At 49.2% G+C, this 15,839-nt stretch overlaps 1 protein-coding gene across 18 annotated transcripts in view; it reads right to left on the bottom strand.

Annotated features, from left to right (window-relative positions):
- The window catches only part of DYSF (dysferlin), a 201,284-nt gene that overhangs the window by 180,226 nt on the left and 5,219 nt on the right, over positions 1–15,839 (bottom strand). For 10 of the 18 annotated variants that reach the window (XM_045828603.1, XM_045828604.1, XM_045828605.1 and 7 more), the window contains exon 1: positions 9,189–9,390. The exons of the other annotated variants lie outside the window; for them this stretch is intronic. In XM_045828603.1, the coding sequence (XP_045684559.1) occupies positions 9,189–9,279 (91 nt within the window). In that variant the 5' untranslated portion in view covers positions 9,280–9,390. Of the gene's footprint in view, positions 1–9,188; positions 9,391–15,839 lie in introns of those variants that run through there. 18 annotated transcript variants of the gene reach the window in all.

Genomic DNA, 15,839 nt, shown 5'->3' with positions numbered 1-15,839 from the left:
ACACAAGCAATGGTTGGGGAAGAATTTGGAGGAGAGAAACAATAGAGGAAGGGAGAACAAAAGAAGAGCATGGTGAAAGGAACATCTGAGAGAGAGAGGCAGAGCAGGGCCTAGTAGACTCCAAAACAATTATGTTGAAAATGGTTGCTCAGCTTTGGAAGTTCCTTCAGAGACTAAGAAGTTCTGATCAACCTCCCCCAGTGAGAGAGCATGACTCCCAACCCCCTTCACCACCTGTGACAAATCAGTGATGTGGGAAAAGAACCTGAACTTTGCGATGCCAAAGACCACCACAGAATACTTTTTGGGGGAAGGGGTGAGACCTTAGGGCAATGATTCTCAAACATTCTGGTCACAGGGCATTACGCTTGAAAATTATTGAAGACCCCAACGAGTTTTTATTAAGATGGCTTGTATCTATCAACTTGTACCATGTTAGGAATCAAAACTGGAGCATTTAAAAATATTCATTTAGTAAATAATTTTAAATTAAGAATAACAAGCCCAGTATATGTTAACATAAGTGACCAATTTTTATGAAAAATAACTATAACTTCCTAAACAAAGGAAAAAGAAGAGTGACATTGTTTACATTTTGCAATGCCTGGCTGGCTTTTCATATCTAGTTCTGCATTCAACATGTTTAGATGTCTTGTTTTGGTTAGTGTATATATAAAGAAAATCCAACCAGATACGTGGTTGGAAAAAGAGGCATATTTGAATAAGTTTTCATATACTCGTGGAAAGCCTGTGATACTACACCAAAACTCAACAAGCAGTATTTCTTAAACTTAAAGGTGAGTGGCCATGTAAAATCTGGAAGCAGATTGATGAACATTTTGTACTCTGCTACATTAGAGCCACTGTCGTGTCTGCAGTTTGAATGAATCTCTCGCCCATGTATGTGGTTCTGTGACATCTTGCATTGGTCATTCAGGAAACTTTTGCTCATTGAGTTATATAAACCTTCTAAATGCTGACACATTCCATGATATAAAACTGAAAAATATCACATTTATTGATATCACCATCAATCTCAACAGCAAAATTATTAAATATTGGGAAGCTGGAAGACACAGTTTTCTAAAGTTCCAAGTTTTGTCTGAAAGCTCAAAGTTTATGATTGGCAACATTCAGCTTGAAGTGGCAGGCTCACTCATTCATTTTCAAGAAAATGTCTGCCAAATGCCCTAGTCTGAATAATTACAGTTTCTCAGTCATTGTTTCAACTAAAAACAGCATTTTAGGAAAAAAAAAAGGCTAGCTTAGCTTGCATTCAGGCAACCACACAAGTGCTCTCCCTGCAGCAACCACCCTCCAGGGTGCAGCCGAAGTGCTCTGCCCGTGCTTCCCAGGTCAGCACACACACTGTTACCAGCACACGTCCTTGAGGGCCGAGAGTAATGAAAGTGATAACTACTGCTTTATTGAGGATATTCTTCAATGAAACTGGCTTTTTTTAAAGCTAGAACTACATGAGGGTGAAGAAAAGTGCAATTTTGTGCCAAGACCTTCATGAGTGTTAAAGCACTGACCGTGTCCCCTTCCATGGCTTCCACTGCTGATGTCAACCCAGTGAAAAAGGCACATAGCATCTTAGTCTTATTGTGACAATAGTTTTGACCTTGCTGTCCTACTCAAAGAGTCTTGGGGATTTCCCAGGGGTTCATGTACAGCATTTGAAAACCTCTTAGGAAATCTATTAAACATTTCAGCCCCTGTTTCTTCATCAGTGAGATCATGATAATGCCTCCTCATGGGGTTGTTGTGAAAATTAGACAAGATAGGGTGAGTGCGGTGCCCAGCACACAACACACTCATTAAATATAAGTTTACTTCCTCTCCCCTTCCTTCTGTGCCCCACTCTGAATGAACCACTACTGATTCTTCATTACCCAGCTCATTTTCTCCTCTGGAAAGCCGCTCTTGACTTTCTCAGAGATAGTTGTAAGCTGTGACCACATGTACCAGACAGTGGGATAACCGTGTGCTTCTATGTCTGTCTTCCCAACAGGACTGTGAACTGCAGAAGGCAGACATGATGCCTTACCATGTTAGTTACGGTAGCATATAGCGAGGTCCCCTGTGCCTGGGCTCTGATGAATGGGTCCTTTTCTCCCCCATGTTGGCTGCAAAGTTCACTTCCTCACCAGAGGATGGAATCACTGCTCTCAGAAAAAGCTGTAAGACTATGTTCACAGTATGGCTGTGCATCAATGAGTGGAGGGGGTGAAAGGAGGCATAGCAGGAGGCGTGTCCTGGGAGGGGCAATAGTTCTCTTCTCAAAATTGGTCCAGGTCTTCCCTGGCTGAACCACTCTAAATCTCCTTGTGGGCTATGATGGTGTGGCTCCAGCAGGCATTAGACACATGGCTTTGGAGTCATTCAAATGACAGCCACTACTGCAGGTATGTCAAACTCATTTTCACCGGGGGCCACATCAGCCTCACGGTTGCCTTCAAAGGGCCAAATGTAATTTTCAGAATGTATAAATGTAACTACTCCTTAACTAGGGGCAAGGAGCCCTACATTTGGCCCTTTGAAGGCAACTGTGAGACTAAGGCGGTCCCCCATGAAAATGAGTTTGACACCCCTGCACTACTGTATGCCCATAGGTAGGGCTTCGAACACCTCTAGGCCTTCCTTAATTCTCTCAGCAATAAATTAACCATGGGTGCCTACTTTATGGGGTTTTGAAAGGATATAAGATGCTATCTAAGCATCTATTTCCCCTCCTTTATCAACTTCCTATGATCTACACGAGTCACATGGAAAATTCCGCCTGCAGCCTCTCTTGAGTTGTCCAGTCGGATGCATTTCCTGGTACTCCTGCCTAGCACTAATTGAACAGTGTCTGTGTGCCAAGCCCTGTGCAAAATATCTTTTAAACATTTTCCATTTCCTGCTGTCCCTGAAGATGACAAGAACAAAGGCCCTCAGTAAGGTTTCACCAAGTCCTGGTTGGAAGAGCCAACCCTGGGACCCTCTGGGTGACACTGAGGGGTCACTGATGGGCACTACAGCCCCAAAGAGGAGCAGGAAAGACATGAAACATTAACCCAGCAAAATCACATGATCTGCAGAAGCCAAGGAAAGGGAAGCCAGTGCTAATTAGGAAACAGTTAAGAAAATAGTTCCTTCCTTACCATGAATTTAGACCTGTCCTGTCCTTGCTAATTAATTTTGGCCATGAGAGATGTGTTTTGTGCATGTAATTTAACAGACTCAGAGATAAAGGAGAGCTCACAGCTCATGCTAGGGTTTAGGAGAGGGGACTCTGTCCTCTCCCCAGATTGCTCTGCTGAATTGGGGGCCAACAGGTATCTGTGAGGATCACCCCAAAGCCACAGGGGTGTTCCCCCAGACCGAAAGACTCAGTAAAGAAGAAGAAACCTACCTATGTGTCCCCTGTGGAAATTCCTCACTTGTTTCCCCAAGCCAACACAACTCTACCCACACAACTCTACCCCAGATTCCTAGACCAGAGTCTCCCAATGCTGTGTGGTGGTGATTTCCAAACTACTCACTGGGACCCACTACAGGGCCATGATGTCAATTGAGTGAGTTGTCCAATATGTCTTTATAATGACTGAATGGGCCAGAGAAGAAAACATCAGTACATCTTTCATCAGAAAAGTACTACTGCTTGAAACTTTTGATTATATTTTCACATATCTATTTATGTATGTGTACTATACCTTAATGTAAAATAAGTCTTATTGTATGTAACAGTCCAAAAAGTTTGAAAACATTGCCTTAAAGGAAGATTGTCCAAGGAGAACTGGAGAACAAAGAAATCTCCATCTTGACCCTTGAGTGCCAAGAGCCAAGGTGTGTGACAGGAATGATGCAGAACGCCGTCCTGGTCCCCCACTGAAGCCAGCTCCATTGAAGACCGTGGGCTGAGGTAGGGAAAGTGAGGAGAGCCTCAGAGACAGGTAAGGAGCAGGCCATCCTGCCTCAGCCATAGCTGGGGGTTCCTGGCTGAGCAATCTCCACTGGCAAGAGCCCCACGTATATACTGGTACCTAAATGTCAGATGTGGCCATGGCCATGAATAAGGAGCCACATCACTGCTCTTCTGCTCACCACCTAGTAAAGTCTACCTACCAGTGGCCAGGGTTACTGTCCCCCCAGTGGCCCAGGCCCTAGGCCCATCTTCTGGGACAGACACCTTTCAATGGCCCAAAATGCTTATTAGCCCCACAGGGCCTGGACACACACCAGGGTTACAGTGTGGAAGGGAGTGCCCAGCTAGCTGCAATCCCCAGTAGCAAAGACAGGACAAAACCTCTACCCCCCAACTCAGGTATAAGGCCTCAGTACATTTGGGAAGCAGACAGAGTGCTTGTTTTCATAACACTGATCACAGTGAGGTCTTTGGGGCTGGTGGGGTCAGAGAGAAGACAAACTCTGAAACAGGGGTGTTCTCTGAGGGTGCATACCAGTCTGTAATATGCAAATGTCTCATGCCTGTCAAAGGAGAGTTTTAAAAAAAGGCTGAGAAATACTGGTCCATTTCCCATTGCATCTCTAAGACACCAAGGTCCAAAGGTCCATTGACAGATAAATGTGTAAACAGAAAGTGGGATATACATACAGTGAAATATAATCGAGCCTTAAAAAGGAAGGCAATTCTGATACAAAAGGACAAACATTTGATTCAGTTTATATGAGGTACCTAGAACAGTCAGATTCATAGACATAGAAAGTAGAATAGAGGTTACCAGGGGCTGGGGGAGAAGAATGGGGAGCTGTCATTCAGTGGGTGTGGAGATAATGCTCACATACTTATTGAGGAGTTGCTCCATTCTGGGCACTCTCTGGACACTTCATTAGATTACCCATCAGACAAAGAAAGTGATGGAAATTCAGAAAATCAGCAGACAACCAAAGCAGAGGCAACTGAAAGGGGAAAAGACTGTCCTGGCTTCTGTTGAAGGAAAGTCTGCTTTCCGTCTCAGCACAAATGTACCCCCAAAAAGGGTAGGCTTTTTGAAACCTGGGCACCTCGAGAACTGCGCAGCTCTCATTTCCCACTCTTCCCAGAAGGAGCCCTGCCCTTTTTCCCCTGCAGAGACTCCCACCCCTTCTCCATCTTTCTAAATCCTAACAAAACCCACACTTCCCAGGGAACAAGCAGTGGTGTCCGGTCCATACACTGAAGTGCTGAATAACTGAATTATAGTGCATCCATATATTAAAATACTATACAGACATTTATAAAGGTGTGGAGAAGAATATTTACCAACATAGAAAAATGCCCCTGGTTCATTGTTGAGCGAAAATGTAAATCGACAAACATTGGAAAAAGATATCTGGGATGGGATTACTCTAGAAAAAAGGCAAGGGTTCTGGGGGCTTCTGGTGGAAGGGTGGGGCCATCAAGACTCTATTTCTTGACCTGGGCAACATGTATGGGCATTTCCTTCATGATTTGTTCATTAAAGCAGGGCTTGTCAACTTTGGCCTTAGCAACATTTAAGTCTGGGCATTTATTCTGGGAGGGAGGGTGCTGCTGTCCTGGGCACGGTGGGATGTTCAGCAGCATCCCTGGCCTCCACCTTCTGTGATCGCAGCGAGCGTGTGCACATACACATTCACACCCCCAAAGTGTCTCCAAACAGTGCTCCGTGTCCCCTAAGGACCAAGGTCACCCCCGGCTGAGAATCCCTGCATTAAAGCATCCATGTCTATTTTATGTACTTTATTTGGGTCTTAAATTTCACAACTTAAATTGCCCTTTTTTGATGAAAAAAATAATCTTCAAGGATATATGTCAAATTATAAATAAATTAATTCAAAGTGCCAGGACTTGGGGCCACTCATTACTTTGCCTCATGCCCCTCTATAATATATCCTTTTATACATTGAGTGCACACTATGTTCACAAAAAGAAATCAGAAAGCTATTTACAATGTTTTAAAGTCACTGCTAATGTTTAAAAAGCCAGATTCAGAGAATCCAGTGCCCCCTCAGCCCACCTTCCCCACACAGGTGAGTCAGGTCTGCCCCGCAGGTGTGTCTTAGTCTTCAGGAAGTTCTACAAGATTCCCCCAGGCTCCTGCCCAAAGTCTGGAGACCACCCAGGAGACAGAGGGAAGAGAAAGGGGGTGGAGTTAGCTGAAGGGACAAGGGGAGGAATGAGGGAGAGAGAAGAGACAGTAATGATGCTGTTTTCTGGTTAGTGAGCCTAGGGAAGCCAATAGAAATTCTCCAAGGGAACAGGGGTCTGGTTTTGTTCTTAGATGTTTCCTCAGCCCATAGTGGACACTCAGTACACATGTGTTTAATGAACTAAATGCATGAATGGAGAACATTAATAATCACATTGTAGGGCAGAAAATGGGCAGGGCAGAAGAAAGGACAGATCGCTAAAAGCTGCAGGACATGGAGCTGCTCATTGACGAAGACAATCAGTCAAAAATATCTACCACAGTCCAGGTACTCATGGTAGTTTTAGTTAACTAATTAATTAAGGCAAAAACAAAGGAATGATAAGGATTCTACCCTACCCTAAATCATCTCTACCCTAAAGCCCTGAGACAAGGAAACCAAAAAAGGGCCCTCGGTGTCGGGCCTTCCAGAGCTCATAGTCTATTTTGGGAGGCAGGTCTTGAAATTACATCCGAGGCTGGAATGCTAGGGGAACAACTGCATGGAAAGCGGGGCCAGCCAGGCCCTTGCACATGGGGCCATGTGTGGGAGCCAAGTGCACACCACAGGCCACCTTCTCTGCAAGCAGGCCACAGACCCCTCTGTGCCACTAAGGGGTTGGGCTCAGGGGTTTTCAACCCTGATAGCACATGCGACGTATTTGGAGATTGTGTAGAAACACCTATATCTGGACCCGTCCTCCAGAGATTTAGCTTCAATAGAGAAAGGAACAAGCAGTGGATTTTTTTAAAGCTCCCCGGTGACTCTAATGTGCAGCCAGGATTGGATACACCAGTCTAGATGATCTGTAAATTCAGGGTCCAATTCTAACAGCCTCTCTCTCTAAGCATCAGCTGAGCTCCAAACTGCAGCATGAATTTCCCCTGGGAAGGAGGGGGGTGTCATGTTAATTTCACCTTTCAGTACATCTCACATCAATTTCTCTCAAGGTGTGCTTCCAAAATGAAATACTTGATAGTAGGTGATCAGTGCTGATTTTCAGGTAACTTATTCTATATCTGCTGCATCAGAACCTCTGTGGATGGGACCCACACTCTCCAGAGGATTCTCAGGCACAGGAAAGCATGAAGACCACTGCCCCAGAATACGCAATATCCAGAGGCTGGACCAGAAAGAGCTCAAACACTGCAGAGCACCTATCTGCATCCTGATGCCCAGTGCTGAGGATAGGCTGCTGCTCTCAAGGAGTCACAGGGTCCTAAGTTGTGGAGCTGAGTCCTGAGCACAGACGGACTGGGGTGAGTGCACTAGGTGCTGCGCATCCAGAGGAGAAAGAGTAATAATAGCCAGGGGAATCCTGAGTGTCTCCCTGAAGAAAGTGGTATTGCACCTCCAGGGGTTTTGAAAGATGAATGGCCTCTGAATAGTTGGATATGTTACATTCTATTATATTTCAGTTTTGCAGGGGGCTTGTCAGTGCCTACATAGTAAGGCATCATAAAGGGTGGGTGGGGCATGCAGAGATCAGGGGAGGACAGCAGCTACACACACAGGGTACCTGGCCCAGAGCAACAACCAAGAGGGACCTCAATAGGTTACCTACTGAGTCACCTACCTGACTCAAGGGCATTGCCCACTCCAAGCACAGGTAGTTCCCTGTCACAACCACTGACCTGGACACGTCATTTAACTTCCCCAGTTTTCCGGGTCCTTATCAGAAGAATGAGGTTAGTAGCTACCAGAACACTGTTACCTATCCAGGGAAAGAGAGCCGTGAACAGACCCGAAAGAGTTCCAGCGCATCTGAGAGAACTAGGCTGATGTGGGTCCCTGGGCTCAGGGTCCTTTGGGAACTTCATTTCCAACCAGTGGTGGCCTCACAATTTCTGTGCAGGGACAGCTTAGGCAGAGTCTGATGGACAGGGGAGAGCTAGGAACCTTGTCCTGAAGTTGCATTTCATTGTGGGCACCCAGGAATGTCACCAATGAATGAAAATAGCAGTTTCCTAAAATCAATTCATACTTTTCAAAAAAGAAATGTAATGTAAATTATCCCATAGCAAAGAATTAAAGCTGCACATAGGTCTCACTCTGCCAAACTGTGTCTTTCATCTATATATTTAGGGTTGCTCGGGGAGCAGACAGAGATCATGGGTCAGAGCTAAAAGTGCCCCCGTTATTTTCAAGCCTCATGAGAACACCAGCCATATCTCCCTGTAGACTTGGCCATGCAATAATAATACACACATTATTTTAATTCCACCAAACCACAGGATATGCATCCTGACAAGAGGAAAACTCTCTCTCCTCTCCTTATTTATCTTTCTTTGCAGGACTAGAGTCCTGACTCACAGCCATTGTTCCTTCTCTTAATTTTGACAGATTTTTCCTCTTCCCTTTCCCCTCCTAAGACACCTTGTCCCGTGGGAATGACCTCCTTAAAGTAAGGGGTCAAACGTGCCTGGTGAGAGTCGGGTTGTAAGTCCTTTGTTGCCCCCCAAAATGCACAGGGGGAACCTTTCTTGTCTAAGCTCCACATGTAGGCACTTAGGCTCTTTGAATTTTAAAAAACATCCTTGACACCCCTCAAAATCCTTTGTCATGGCCATGTCTAACCTATTCTGTTCCCTTTATTCCCGGCAGAGACTTGGTGTATTCAATATGGCCAGTGTTCAATAGAGACGGGCGAATGAATGGATGGATGGATGGATGGATGGATGGATGGATGAATGAAATAAAGGTTTCAAAGCACACCATCTACACACCCAGATTCCTCTCTCTGTTCGGCACCCTTATGATGAGTAAAGGCTGGCATTTTATTCCTCCTGGGTATCGGTTTTAGAAAAGTGGATAACTGTTGACATATTACAGCACATTCACTTTTCCAAAATTTCAAAGCACTATGGCATTTATTGTGCTGTTTCATCCTCCTCACCCCTCTACAGAAAACTGCTGAGACTCCTGACCCTGACCACAGAGGAAGAAAACTGTGGCTTGGAATAGGGTTAGTGGTGGGACGGCGGTCTCAGACCCGGAGGTGTGTGCCGAGTCGGGTCTCTCGGGGCTCTCACCTCGGAAAGTCAAGCTGGCGACCGGGTCGCTGCGCCGGTCTTTCTTCGCGCTAGGGAGGTTGCTGGCCCTCACCAGCAGGCAGCACAGCATGGTTCGGGCAGGCGCCGCGGGAGCGCAGAGGCGCGCGGGTGGGACTGGAGCGTGAGCGCGGAGCCCTGACACACACCGAGGGGCAGCTGTGGTCTCCGCTGCGCCTCCTGGGAGAAGTCCGAACGCCTGGGAGAGGCCTCAGGGAGGACAACAGACACTCGCTGGGCGGACCCTCCCCGCGGGTGGGGCGGGGCAGGGATCAGACGCCTGCCTGTGGGAGTGCTGGTCCTCCCTCCGCTGGTCCCCGCCCGCGTCCGGAATGACAGCGCCACTGAGCCACTGACGCGGGGAGCACAACTCCGCCAGGCAGCGAGGATATGGCGCACGCTGGCCCTGCTCGAGGGAGCCCCCATCGTCCAGGGCTCCCCGCCCAGCCAGGGTTCCAGGGCCCAGCACATCTCTGCGACTTCCCCAGCTGCAGCACAAAAGCTGCGTTCCTCCCCGCTGCGAGCTGGCCGGCCTGGGAACTGAGGACGCATGGCAATAGTGGCGAAGGAGAAATGAGCAAAGGTGGGAGGAGGGGGAGAGCCAGCTTCGGGGACAAAAATGTGTCTGCAAGAAACTACGACTTGGCGCGAGCGCTGAAGTTGTGCATGGAGTGTGCGGGGCGACGGAAAGCGCGCTGCGCTGGCAGCCACCAGCCTCCGCGCCGTAGAACCCCGACCGCCCTATTCCCGCTCTTGGAGCTCAGACAGCGGGTCTGGCTGCTGCGTGCCCCGCGCTCATACTTCCAGGCTCGAGCCCTCGCGAACCCGCCTCTGCGCCTTCTTCAGAACAGTCTGGAGTCACTCGTCTCCGGAGACAGAAGTCTGTGTCCAAACTGCGTCCCCAGAGCACAAGGATCCATCCGCTGCCTATTTGGTCCCTGGCGTCATCCCCTACAGCAATCTCTAGGCTCCCTCGCCCCACCGTGGGGGGAATTGGTTAGAGTGTAGCTTTGGGTGATGACAGCCCTTGACACGCTTCCCCGCATTGTGTGTGGTTCCTTTCCAGCTGATGAACTTCTTCACCACAGGGGCCCTGGCTTCCCACCTCTACACCCCTACCCTCCAGCACCCAGCACCAGACAGGTTCCCCTCCCACCTCCCAAGTCCTCGCTGAGAGGCCTTCTCAGCCTAAATTCAGTGATTAGTTATCATTTTGCTGCAAAAAGAAATTGTAACGCCCTTTCTTAGTTTGAGGATCCAGAGTTTCATGTACAGAAACCATAACCTGGTGAAATCCACCTCTGCCTAGTCCACACCTGCACCCTAGCCACTAGAGGCCTAAAGGTGTTGGAGAATAACACAGCTAACCTGCCCCCTGTCACTTGATAGTCGTGACCCCTGACTCAGGGGGACCCTCGCTGCCTGGCAATCACACTATATTTCCAGTCCCTTCAGTCTCCCTCTCTCCTAGACCACGATTCCATACTTTTCTCTACTCACACCTGCAACACCCCATCACCATCCTCCCTCTGCTTGCTTCCTATTTACAGAGTGGAGGACTTGGGCTCCCAGCCTCCTGGCCACCAGGAGCCTCTGTGCCTTGTCATCAGGAATGAATCCTCTGCACTCCTACCTGGCACATGGGCACTAGGTCCTGGTCACTCTCACCCGCTCAATGGCAAGTCGAAGGCTGTCCTCTCCTCAGTCTTAAAGTTTGTGTCTTCTCTAGCTGACTTGGGCCCTCTCTCTCCTGCTCTACCACTCTCCCTGGGGGACCCTGCCCACCTTCATAATGAGATGGGCACCTTTGCTATCTTATCTACACTGGAGCCAGGTGATCTTAAAATAAATATGGTCACGTCACTACCCTGCTGAAAATCCCTCAAAGCCTCTCATGCTCTAGGGATGAAGCCTAGGGATCTTACCGCCACCCACAGGGACAGGCCATTCAGCCCCTCACTCTGAGTTCCAGCGCCAGTGGCTTCTGTTCTGGAACAGGCTGAGCTCCCTCCCAGCTTGAAGCTCTGCTGCCCCCTCTGCCAGCAACCGCCTTCCTCCCCCGTACCCTCCCCACCCTGCTGCCCTCTATAACTGTTTCTTAAATATAGTTGGCATACAATATTACAGTAGTTTCAGGTGTACCACATAGTCATTCAACATCGATATACCTTACCATGTGCTCACCATGGTAAGTCTGGTCACCATCTGTCACCATGCCCCTCCCCCACTGTCCTTACAGGGCCAGCCTCCTTCATCTTCCCCGTCCAGGTTGCACCACAGTACTTCTCCCTCTTAGCACCATCACAACGATAAGGAATAACTTAGCGTGATTATTTGTTTGCTGTCTAGTTAGACTGTGGAGTCGCTCAAGGCCGTCTCAGTCAGCCAGGCATTCCAGAGCACAGGCAGGCCCCCTAGGGCTGGTGTTGTGGTCATTGTGCTAGGCTTCCCAGAGTTCCTTCCACCCCGAGATGAGGCTAAGCCAGTGGTTCTCAAAGAGGATAGTACTGCCCCCTAGGGGGAGTTTTGGATATGAGGATTTGGGATGTATTTTTTTACTGCCACAATGATTCCTGGCTTTGCTGCTTTCTCCCACCACACCACACCACCCCCTGCCCCCTATTCCTGCTCCAAGCTGTCAGTCAGCACGGGGAATCTGAGGGAGCATATTGAACATTTCCATGGACTCTCCCAAGGGGCTCTGACAAACACCTGGCTTGTGTCCAAGGAACAGGGGCTCCACACACCTATTTTGTGAACCAGGAACATGGCAGCTGCTGTCCTGTTTCCTGGACACTTCCTGAGGCCTCTCTTCCATCCCAGCCTCCAGCTTCCTGCCCTGGCTGCTGTTCACCACCCAGGCCTCCTCCCAGGTCAGACTGCTGACTCTTCCCTTGGGGATATTGCACTGGGGCCTAGTACTCGAGGGGGCTTCCTCCCAGGGGCACTTGTATCAGGAATGCAGCTTTCACGAAGAGTGTGTGTGAGACCTCCGCTTGTCCACCTCCTGTACGTCCTCTCCTTCTTCCATAGAAGAGTTCTACCTGGACACATGGCCACTCAAATAAAAAGACTAAATTTCCCAGCCTTTCTCACAGCCTGGTGTGACCATGAAAACTAGTGCTGATCAGTTGGATGTGAGCAGAAGGGATGCATGTAACTTCCTGGTTGCGTCCTTACGGGGAAGGGGCTCTCCTGCCCTTGCTATGATGCAGACTGTGACGGTGAGCCACCACCAAGCACGCTGTCAGCATGGGGATAGCAGAGCAACAAGACAGAAGGACCCAGAGCTCTGGACAGCACTGAGGGTCAGAACTGCCTACACATCCACCACCCCATGAGTGAGAGAGACTACGAAGTTCAGACCACCATCAGGTAGGGCTTGCTAACAAACAGCCAGGTGTGTATCCCACCTAATGCCACAGGTAAGGGCAGATCCCCGGCAGCCCTGAGAACTCCAGCCCCACCACAGACATGACAGGACCAGCTTAGGAGCCACGCTGTGCAGCGAGGGGGTGAGGGGAGCTTGCACAGCAAGCCCAGTTTTTAAGCTGAGCTTGCACAGCAAGCCCAGTTTTCACTTAAGACGTCATGTGCACTTCAGTGACATTTCAGAGTCAATAGAAGCAGCAGGAAGGCAACCAAAGCTCTCCTGCAAGGCCCAGCCCCCTCGATGGAGCCACAGATGGGTGCTGACTGACAACCCCAAGTGGGAGAAGACTGGCTGCCCATTTCCCAGAGAGCCTAGGACCAGGGCCTCCGAGATTCAATGAAACACGGAGCCTCAGGTGCTGTCACCGGTGACCCCCAGGGACACATCCAGTTTATAGACCTGCTGTCTTTGATAACACAATGTTTTATAACAATATTGTACCTTGATTAAACATTAGGGACATTTCCGTACAGATCTTGATTTTAGCTTCTCTTAAAAAATCAGAGAGGCTGGCACATGGGCCCAAATTCTCTGCCTGACACTGATCACCTGGCACCTGTGGGTGAAGCATGCCCCCCCTGACTCACCCCACTGGCCGCCACACACCCAGTATGCACGTGCTGTTCCCTTTGGCCTCACCTTAGCTACGCCACCTGCCAGGCTCCCACGGCATGTGAGTTTGTGTCCCCTATCCCCTTCCGTCATTTATTGGGGGCCCTGCCTCCCTGACAGGCAGGGAAGGGGTACTTCTAACAGGGCCCCTTCTCGCTGTTGGCACTGGGTCAGCGGGCCTGCCCTGGCTCAGGGCTCTGTTTCTCCCCATGGCCTGACACTAGTGCCCGGGAAGCAAGCAAACCTCGCCCTCCTGCTCAGTGCATCACCCTTGAGTTGACACTCTGCACATGAGTTCACAAGACTCCTTCAGGGCACATTTGCCAAAGTCCAATACCTTCTAGGAATGTGATGACCCAGTGCAGCTTTCTGCCCTCACCCCTCACACTCATTGTACAATACGTGTCCTGTGTAAGTGCCAGTCCCTCCAGCCAGTGCCTCCAGCCAGCCCCTCCAGCCAGCCAATGGTTCCCACCATTGTAGAACGCACAGGAAGTAGTGGTTCTGGATGCAGCCGTGATTACATGGACATCCAGGAAGAACCATCCCACAGTCCTCCATAGGCTTCCATCCAGGGTGACCTTTTCTAGCTGTCTGACCTGAGGCATGTGACTTGGCCTTTCATAGTCTGTTTCCCCTTCTGTGAAATCAAGAGAATGATATTTCACAGAGGTGTCGGGAGGATTAAGCCAAACATCAGCACCTCCAGCACAGTATGCATTGCACAGTAGGTGTACAGTAGCTGTAAGAGCTCTTCCTGCTAACACTTCATTCTAGTGAACCCATGTGGAGAGAGACCGGCATGCAAGTGGTAGAGAGAGTGAGTCTGGCCTGGGGAGCGGGACTGAGAGGGTGTGTGGGCCCACTCACCGGAGGGAGGCTTGTTCCGAGAAAGACCTGGCACCATGGGAGGGCCACAGCCAGCCATCAAGCAGGTAGACTCCAGCTCGGAAGGGGCTGCTCCAGGAGGGACAGCCAGAGGGACACCCAGGGCCAGAGACCCTGGGGCCCACTCACCACTTAGCCCACCGTGCCCAGTCTGGTAGGATAGTGGATGGACAAACAGAGCTGATGTTAGGGCTGACCAGGCAAAGAGCATAGTGAAAGGCTCCTTGGATGTGTGCAGTGATTTCTAATATGCATATAATACATATTAACGATAATAATGATTATAATGAGTATATGTAATAGTAATAATAGTCAACATGTGTTAAGTGCTGGGCACTATTCAAAGTGCTTTATATGGAGTAACATAAATTCTTCAGAACCATTCTGAAGCAGGTACTATTATGATCAACACTTCACCAGCAAAGAAACTGAGACACAGAGTGGTTAAGTAACTGGCCCAAAGACACACAGCTGGAAAGTAGCAGAGCTGGGATCCAAGATCTCAGGCAGTCTGGGTCAGTACTCACAGAGATCATCCTTCTCTCCCTCTTATTTAATGCTCTCGTCCCACCGGAACGTGACCAAGGCTGACAACTATCTGCACTCCTGAGCCCCTCTACCCACCTTCATACTGGGCTGGCTAAGCGTGGGGCCCACGGTTATACTGCCTCCTTCCTGGAGGCCCCAGGGTCCCTGTCATGCCCACTGCAGGCTGCCCACCTCAGTGCCCCATGGCCCACGATCCTGGTCGCAGCTTATCAGACCACCACGGGCCTGCCACAGGCCTGCGAGATGGCCTGACATGAGGGTAGCTGGTGACTGAACAGTCCCATAACGCCCAGAGAGGGTGAGGCAGAAGGACAGAGACCCCTCTGGGATAAGAGAGCATCTCCAGACCGGAAAGCCAGAGTGAGGGTGTCCGTGCCTGGAGAGAAAGGGAGTGAGTGGCAGTGCAGACAGTGTGTGAGATGCAGCAGGGTGTGAGGGACAAGTGTGGGCTGAGACTAGGCTCCAGGGTGTGAGCCAGACCTGCATTCAAATCTGGACCCCACCCTGCTTTTACTGCTTGTCTCTTGCAAATCAAAGCTAAGACCCAATGGAGATACTAGAGCTAAAGACAGGGCTCTGGAGCCAGATCATGTGGGCTTGCATCCCAACTCCACTACTTACCAGTGTATAACCTGACCTCTTTGTGCCTCAGTATTCTCATCTGTAAATAGGGGATGATGATAGTTGCTGCATTTATGGTTGCTAGGAAGATTAAGCATCTGCACATAAGTACTTCATACAAAGGTAACTATAACATGATATAGCTCAGAGTAAATAAGTTATATTTAGAACAGCACCTAGCACCTAGTAAACACAGTATCAGTTAAATATGTCTTTCATAGGACTGTCCTGAGGGTTTAAAGAAAAGCATTTGAAAATGGTACATTGTTTATGCTTAATGAATACCCATTCTCTCTCCTTGCGATGGATACATTTTCAAAATCAGAATCCTCCATCCTGTGGTCATTTGTTTTACAATGGTGTTCCCCTCAGCCTTGCACACCCCCCACACTGGGCACCCCAAGCGCAGCCCTCTCCTGTGCTGGCTGCGAGTCTGCCCAGGTGTGGGCTGCACGTGGCGTGCTCTCCAAAGCACTGTCTTATTCGTGAGCCACTGATGCTGATAACAAGAAAGGGACTGATAGTGGGGG

Source organism: Phyllostomus hastatus, unplaced genomic scaffold (genome assembly GCF_019186645.2).
Source record: "Phyllostomus hastatus isolate PE091 unplaced genomic scaffold, TTU_PhHast_1.1 phas_scaffold_78, whole genome shotgun sequence".
NCBI lineage: Eukaryota > Metazoa > Chordata > Mammalia > Chiroptera > Phyllostomidae > Phyllostomus > Phyllostomus hastatus.
Note: the sequence above shows the minus strand (reverse complement) of the source record. Positions and strands in the feature narration are given on the sequence as shown.